Genomic DNA, 8,864 nt, shown 5'->3' with positions numbered 1-8,864 from the left:
ATAAAAATATACTAATTGATGCTAATTAATTTAATTAATGTTAATGGATCCTAATTATATTCTAATAAAAAAACATAATATGACATAAAAATTTTTAGATTGACTTTAAATTTATAATTTTGACTCGATGTAATTTTTTGGTTATGTTTATTTAGTTGGTTCGATTTTATTCTAAATGTTACATATCTTTAAAATTATATTTTTTAAAAGAATTTAAATAATTTATTGTTTAACTAATATATTTTTATATTACCTAGTTTTACTTTTGCATTAAAATGATATATTTTAATACACATTGCATTTTAATTTATAATATATATTTAATTTTATTTTCAACATTTACGATCTATAAAAACTTAATTCTGAGCTTAAATCTACCTCAACTAACAGGAATCACGTCAACTTTTTTGTTGAGTTCGGAGGCATTTAAATGGAGGGATTGATCCGTCCAATTTTTAAAGACGTTAGGAATTTAAAAATATTTTTTCAATAGTTATGGACAAAAATATCTACGAAAAGAATGTCAAAAACAAAAGTATCTTTTACTCGAAAAAAATTGACATGTGCGTACACACATATTTGTTTTGGCATTGAAATGGTACAAATGTTTTTGAAAAAATAAAAACTAAATATAAATAAAACAGGGTAAGATAATTCCTCTAGCATTCTCATAAAAGATTTCAACTATTTTTAATGGAAGATGATACTAGGACAAAAAAAATCTTCTAATTCTACACATTTTTTTTACTGGAAAATGATCATTTTTATTGTTTTTCTAAATATCTAAATAAAAGAATTTTGCTGTTTAATATTTTTATGTCATTTATTTTTTTTATTACAGAATTTTATTGTTCTTTTTCTTGCTCATACACACCCAAAATTGTTGGGGTCATATGGACCTCCAAAATTGTTGGGATACATACATCACTAAAGCTAACAATGTACATTGAACCTATCCAAAGTATTTCAACTATTTTCCGATCCTAAAACCATGCACATGCACATATATGCAAAATGAAAAAGTCTTAGATAACTATAGTAGTGTGATCACATGAATCTTAATTAGTAAACTTAATTGTGAGATAAATAAGAGTGCATTGAACTTTGCCAAAGAATTTCAACTATTTCGGACCCTATAAAATCATGCACATACATACAATCCAAGAGTTAGATAACCAGTCTCAATAAGTGTGATATATATATTTTGGGAAACCCTATTGTGAGATAATAAGAGTACATTGAACTTTTCCAAAATTATTTCAACTTTTTCGGACCCTAAAATCATGCACATGCAATATGAAAGTCTTGGATAATAAGTATGACTTCTTAAGAAATTAAATTGTCATATATATTAATATATATACTCATTGTTTTTGACATCGTTTAATCTATATAATAGATACATTAAATAAAAAAAATGTTGAACTCTGTAAAAATTTGAAATAATTTCAAGAAAATTACTAAAATTCTTGGCTTGAATTATTATAATTATTGCAAGAAGAATATAAAAATTTTCACATTATTCTTAATTAGAAATAATTAGGAATTAAGAGTAACAAAATTGTGATAAATGTGCTCACGTGCAAGCTAGTATTATAGTACTCTAACTGAGTCCTTATTGGAGTAGCTAAAAATAATGTTGCATGCAATGAATTCTAGTAATCATAATTATTGGTATTCACTAGTCACATGGATATTTGTTTTACAATGCAAGTTTTCAAAATCTCAATTATTCTGAGTTTACTAGAGCCTAAATATATACAGCATTCTCCTTTAAAATTAAGCTATATATAACAAAAACTTCTAATAGAAGTAATTAAAATAAATTCCTATTATATGAATCTGTCTAAACATCATAGTTCATTGAGGTAAGTTAGAATTTCGTTTGATCTGATCTATTCTTCTTTTGGATTATTTATATATAGCTTTGTTTGTTTCTTTTGGAAGTGTGGACTGATGGACTCACACAAGGTCTAATAAATAAAAGAATATAATCATATTATAATGTATATACAGAGAAACCTCAACTCTTCGTGAACTTCTTCAAGATAACTGGCATTATTGGCAACAAAAATGTATATGATCAAACATTTGGTTTAGATACATCTGTAATATATTTTATTTTTTAATTCTTTTAAATTTTTAAAAAAATTAAACTTTGTTTCTATCATTAACGATGTTTTGAAAATAAAATAAATAATTCTCTTATGTATACTCCATTTATTTTATCAACATAAATTACTCTAATATTTTTGTAAAACAAAATAGAACTATTATATATACTTATTCTTATTTTACCTTGTATCACGGGTCAGTACACTCTTTTCTATTCTCCTTTTTAGTGGTAAAGAAATGTTATCAATTAATTTTAAAATAAAAATGAGTACCAATAACATATGTAAAATAAATTAAAGAAAAGAATAAGAGATTGGAGCTAGCTATCCTTTTCTCTTTATAAAGGTTGTTACAGTCCCTCAGAGCAAAAGACATGAAAGAATCTCGCCATAATAAACCCTATCAAGTGTGAATGACAATGACAACATAGTAGTAGCATTATTAGAAGAAGCATCACTCTATCTACCATAGGTTAAAGAGAAGCAGGAGAAAAATCCAGAGGGAACTCTCTTAACTTCTTAAGAATATTCGCATCTCAAAAATGAAAAATCTCATCCTTTTTTTACACTTACAATTTTTTAACTATATAAATTATAGAAAAAAATTGTTAGAGAATCAACTTTTTTTTAGTCAATTAAACATTTTTTAAAAAATATTTTGTTTATCTTAAATGTAAACACTAAAATCTAAACTTTTAATCTTAAACTCTAAATTAAAAATTTTAAATTCTAAAATCTCAAAAAAAAGAAATTTTTAGAATTTTTAAAAAGATTGGGTAATGTTAACTAATTAAAAATTAGTTTTTTATATTTTTTGGAAAAAATATAAGGTTTCAAGATTTAAAATAACAGTTCTTTCTTCGTTCAAAATGATAAAAAAAAATTGAGTGTAATAAAAATTGGCAAAAGACGAGATTGTTCAACACGAAAAAAAAAAGTTTAAAAGGGAGAGATTTCTTTTCGATATATAACATGCAAGGAGGAAAAAAAAAGCAATTGTGGATTATTGTAAGTTATAATAATAAAATAATGAATCATTTAATAATATTATGACCCAAACATGGTTCTCAATATTCCATAACTCCATCTGTCTATTGCCCTCTGAATTCAAAAACAAGGGTCCAATATCATGTCTACAACTATGTGGCCCATTTTGTCAATGGATATACATAGAGCGGAGGCCAAAACTTTTCTATCACATACTCTTATCTTCATCTCTTTTTAAATTCTTATCATCATCTTCTATATCGCTAAAGTTGCAAGTTTGTAGTATTGCGACGGATTAATTTTTAATTTTTAATTTGTTAGATTAAGAAATACAGTAAAAAGGGTAAGTTTTTAAATAATTATTAAGAGTTATATTTTTAACACTTTATTAATAATTATATTTTTAATATTCTTTTAAATAAGAACTTTTTTTAGATTTATTTGATTTTTTATATAAATTTTTTTTAATCTGTCTTATGCTATTTTTTATTTTGGTGGTTCTGTGGTTTTCAAGGATCTAACTCGATTATGTGATTTTCCAAGGATCTAACTCATTTTTGAGGTTCTCCAAAAATCTAACTCTTGATCTTTCAGATATAAAATTTTGATACCATATCATAAAATTACTCATCTCAAAAAGTTAAACTAATAAAAAAAGTAACATTAATAATTATATATATAATATGTTATAATTTATTGATATAGAATTATAGATTATGTACCTATTATTTGAGTCAGCTTGTGAGTTTTCATTGAGCGGAGCTTAAACTTATAAAATATACTTGATTATTAATGAGCCGACTTGTGAGCCAATATTAATTTTTGTGAGCCGAGCTCGGCTAGCTTCCGGCCCTAACTACAGTATTTCACTATTCACTCAATTTTTTAGCCCAATCAAGATTATTTTTGGTATTGGACCTGAACAAGTAATCAACCTCTTAATAATCCCCACTGGGCCTACTCCAAAATATTACACTATCTAATATTGGGCCAGGCTCTTATGAAGATCACACTCAAAAAAAAAAAAAGAGCAAAGCCTTGAGATGTAACATGTAAGTCACAACCGAAAGCCTTTGAACTAAGTAAGGTTTGTTGACCCGTTTCTCTTCATAAAAAATGCATTTAGCCATGGCTACATAATTAAACATGGCATATAACATAATAATAGCATAAATATTTAGACTACCCACAATGCTTATGATGAAATTCACTTCAACAAATTCACATACTATAAAGTCTAAAATAACCAAGTTAAAACAACACTGCCTCAAGTCTATGATTACCAAAATGATATTTGTGTTAATAATAATAATCATAACAATAATGGATATACCAAAAACCATGGTTCAAGCTCATATTCTCAGTTTTCTTCTGGCTTGGTTTTCTTGCCATAGTACTGCAGAGCAAATGCAAATCCCAATATCAGCAACGGCAGCACGTATTGCAAGAATTGAAGGACGAATCCGGCCGAGGATTGGTTGCTAGAGGAAGGTGCTAGTGTTGGTGGTGGTGGATTGTGTTTAGCTTTTGCCGGAAGTGTGTTGGTATCTACCTCGCCGACCAAGTATTTTTGCATCATTTCTACAGCAGAGTCACTATGGCCAACATCCTCAAAATCAATGGTAGCATCCTTTGCTGTTATAAACAAACACATGTGAAAATTCTTTACCTTTTCTCTCTTCTTTTCTAGATTTCAGTATGATCATTGTTATAGCTAATGACAATTTCTTATCAGAAAATGAGTCACACAAACACATATCAGTATGCATACATGAAAAAAGTTGAAGTATTTTTAACCATCACAGGCTTTCATTTTCTGTCATCATCATAACAAGTAGATAAGAACAGAGTTTTAGTCGAAAATCGCTGATGGAGAAAGAGAATCTAATTACCTGTTGATGTTAGCAAAACTTCGTCGCCTCCTGGATGGTCATCCAAAAACGGGGTAACATCATATGCCTGATACAATGATATGCATGTTATAATTTTCCATACCATCATTTTCTTAAATCTAGCATTTTTCTTTCCATGGAAATCATCTAATGTTAGATAGTGTATCTAAAAAGATAGTGATCAAAGTTTTCATGGCATCAAAGGACATTAACATGATGTTGCACAGCATATGCATATAAGGTATTGAAGCATAATTGATTAGTCAATTCACATTCAAATATTTCCATCATCGATGTTCTTAGGTAGTCGCATTTATATGAATTCATAAGCCAACAGTTTCACAGTCCCCCAATTAGTATGTGATGAAGATCAAACTAGAACATGAAGAATCTTTGTGGACAAACTGAGGGAGATTCTCAAACAAGAAAATCTTGATAGTTATGAACACACAATTCTAATAGTTAGCATGTTGAATTGTAGTTCAAATACTCTCTTCCATCTTACATTAGTTTCCTATCTTTTCAGGACATCCCTCAATTTTCTTTCCCCCTTCAAGCTAATTAATATTCAACACCAAGGGCATGAAACTTGAGAGTTAACATAATCTTGTGGAGTTTAAGTAAACTTGAATAGCAAATTGGGGACCTAAATTTGACGTGATTCGAGTTAATTCCAGCATTTATAGCCTTATTCAACATACTACAGTTAAGGCAATATCTATAATGAGCAGTGTTGGTTGTGTTCAAACCCAGATAGCAAATGCCATATAGTTTTACAAAGCATTTCAACTCGGTAAGTAAGTGCATAAATATAAAGAATTTAACTACAATGCACTGACAATATAATTAGATGCTTGTGTAAAACTTTTAAGATAATAGAAAGTTAAGTCAAAGTGTCAAACACTCTTCCTGATGTATCAATACATTTTATTTTATTTTTCAATAAGTGAATGCCCAAACAAAATAGAAGAACATCAAGGAAAATACAGAATGAGTCTAACTACCCCACAGCTTGAATTCGACTATACTACGTGTACACCAAAATTAGCCACCAAATACATGTTGGAATACAAATACACATTGAAAATAAATTAAACTACACATATATCTATATACAAACACATTGGTGGCTGATTTTAGTAGCTGATTTTGGTGTACGAATAACATTTTTGGTTTGGAATTACATGACCATATCACAGACCAAACATTACACACAGGTAAGTACTATGCAGTTTTGCTATATATAACAATACCAACATGCACAAGCTTATGAATAGCCCTCAGAGATATCCCTCTTCCCCATCCCTTTTTGACTTCTAGAACCTTCCAATATACATCTATAGGAACCCTATTTTTCAATAAACAATTTCTTAAAATTATTCCTAGTGAATGGAACTGCTCCAAAAGCAGTTAGAAACCACAGATCAGAGCAAAACAATTTCTCAGTAAATTTACTATCTTTCTTGTAATTCTAAGAGAATCAAAGGCATAGTTACAAAACTAGTAAAATAGTTAGGTTGTACACTGAAAGAGACTAATCCCCTTTCCTTTGATGCTCTCTCAATTAGTATTCTCTCTAGTGGTAAAACCCAGAACCTAATATTTCTAGAGATGCCAATCCAGTGTTCCTATAATTCTAGAAATGCCAAATTAACCCATTCATATTGCAATTCAATCCTTGCAAACAGTAAAAATATGTTTTTTTTAATCCTCAAACACATACGAATCAGATATATGTATTCATCTTATTAGAAGCATAGATGAGTACAAATCAGATCCAACCCAAAATCTACAACAGATGAATGTAGAACAACAGATCAAGAATAAGAAGTAATTGTCAAAAGTTTACCTTTCCATTGATTATAAGCCAGCAATCATTCTTGTGATTGTGCTTAGCCACGTCTTCAAAAGTAAAAATCTTTGAACTCATGTTGCTTCTGTTACTTCTTCTGACTGTTCACATACAAATCCAAACACACCTCACTTCAAAATTATTCATAAAACCCACTCCATAATAGAGAAAAATAATTTCCAATACTAGAAGATATCAAGAAAAATATCATTCAGAGTACTTTTTCATTTTTATATTTTAAATGGACAAGAAGAGTTTGAAAGAAATGTCTTACATTGAGATGGGTGATGACAATTGACAGAAAAAAGTGGATGAGTCAGGCACTTTACCAAGTATTGTGTTTTTATTTTCTAGTGAGATGAGTTAAGAGTTATGACTTATGAGTTATGTCTATATAACTTGGGAGAATCTTATATATTTTTATATTTTTTAATAAAATCTAAATTTTAATTGGTTACAAGAGTTGTATGCACCTCGTTTTTAACGAGATATTAAAATATAGGTGAGTTACCTTCTTTGAAATTAAAGTTCATTAAATAAAATGACTCACTAAGTAATATTATTAATTACAAATGAATCATACACATTAATTAAAGGTGAGATTTAGCTATCTTGTATAAAAAAATAATTTTTTAAGTTTTAAATAGCTTATTCTTAAACAATTTTTTTTAGGTAATCATTTTTATTAAGTAAAAAATGTTGCACTCTTTATCAATTAAATTTAGAAAAAGTATAGGCAGTGATGGACCTAAAAAAATTATTTTTGGGGGAAAAATAATATACATTACTATCAAAAGATATATTAATCTAAATTCAAAAAAATAAAAGTGTACATTAATTATTCAAATAAAAAAATAAAAAATTACATATAATAAAATAGAACGAAAGATATTTTTTAAAATATTTTTTATTATTATTTTTATAAATAAAAAATATATATTCTAAATTAGTAAATTGATCAATTGACTTTAGAAATTTATATGCAACATAATTACATATAATAAAATAAAACGAAAAATAAACAAATAAACAATAAAGATCACTAAATTGAGAATAAAATAAAATATATAAATTTATAAAGAGAATAAAAAATTAGATTAATACCTAAACTATAATTGCTTGAATTATAATTTGTAATTGAAAATTATGAAAAAGAGAAACAATGAAATTGAAAGATATATAAAGTCATAAAGAGTTATATTAAAAAATTAGAGAATCTAAAATTTATTGATGAAGAAAAAATGACAACTAAAAAAAAATAGAAAAAGAAGGTTGAAACTAAGAAGATGATTTAAGAGAATAAAAAAGTGATGACAGTTGGAATTTGAGAATGAGAGAAGACTAAATTCTATTAGGTTAACTAATAGTCAAAATGATAGAAAGATAAAATGGATTTGATGCTTTAAATAATTGGGATAAATTTATTTGTAATGTAATCATTTAAAATTTAAAATGGAAGCATATTATATATGTATATATTTAAAAAAAAGGGGGCAAATGCCCCCTAATACACCATCTGGGTCCGTCCCTGAGTATAGGAGAACAACACTTTTTCTCAACGATATAAATAATAAGTTAAAAAATGAAAGTTAATTTTAATTTAAAAAATTAATTTTTGAATTAATTAGGTTTAATAATAATTTTGAATTTTTTTAATTTTTGTCGCAACCACTCTCTCGCAATTATGTGCCACCGCCGCCGCTGCTGTATCGCGACTCCGATGCCTCCCACAGCTACTGTCTCGTTACTTGTTTCTTATTAACTAAATCGGATGTTCATTTTACTATGTATGCGGATGATTCTTTTCGTTTTAAAGTGGATATTTATTTGGGTATACCATTGTTATTTTACTAGATTTGCTTGATTCTGCATGCACATGCTCCACAGGCTATTCATTTTATTATTTATGCGGATGGTTCTTTTCATTAGGATGTGGATGTTTATTTGTGTCATACCATTTGAGTGAAATAAGACGAGGAGGAAGTAGAGACGCGTCGCGTCGTCGCGATAGGGCTGTAT

The 8,864-nt window shown here is 27.7% G+C and overlaps 1 protein-coding gene across 1 annotated transcript; it reads right to left on the bottom strand.

Moving 5' to 3' along the window:
- Positions 1–4,173: 4,173 nt before the first annotated feature.
- Positions 4,174–7,247, bottom strand: LOC107472918 (cytochrome B5). Its single transcript, XM_016092443.2, has 4 exons — positions 7,120–7,247; positions 6,843–6,946; positions 4,994–5,060; positions 4,174–4,736 (listed from the first exon to the last, which is right to left on the bottom strand). Exons 2-4 carry the CDS (start codon positions 6,921–6,923, stop codon positions 4,462–4,464), a joined length of 423 nt encoding a protein of 140 aa, XP_015947929.1. The 5' UTR covers positions 6,924–6,946; positions 7,120–7,247; the 3' UTR covers positions 4,174–4,461.
- Positions 7,248–8,864: the final 1,617 nt, after the last annotated feature.

The sequence above is a fragment of the Arachis duranensis genome, chromosome 2 (assembly GCF_000817695.3).
Source record: "Arachis duranensis cultivar V14167 chromosome 2, aradu.V14167.gnm2.J7QH, whole genome shotgun sequence".
NCBI classification, from domain to species: Eukaryota; Viridiplantae; Streptophyta; class Magnoliopsida; order Fabales; family Fabaceae; genus Arachis; species Arachis duranensis.
The sequence above is the reverse complement of the archived record's forward strand: the minus strand, read 5'-3'. Positions and strand labels throughout refer to the sequence as shown.

What these genes read in the sequence shown, in the direction of transcription:
- LOC107472918 (XM_016092443.2), bottom strand. Translation starts at nt 6,923, where the DNA reads ATGAGTTCAAAGATTTTTACTTTTGAAGACGTGGCTAAGCACAATCAC. An exon ending in GGCTTATAATCAATGGAAAG is followed by an intron (nt 5,061 to 6,842) that starts GTAAACTTTTGA and finishes TCATTGTATCAG; the next exon opens with GCATATGATGTTACCCCGTT. An exon ending in AGTTTTGCTAACATCAACAG is followed by an intron (nt 4,737 to 4,993) that starts GTAATTAGATTC and finishes TGTTTATAACAG; the next exon opens with CAAAGGATGCTACCATTGAT.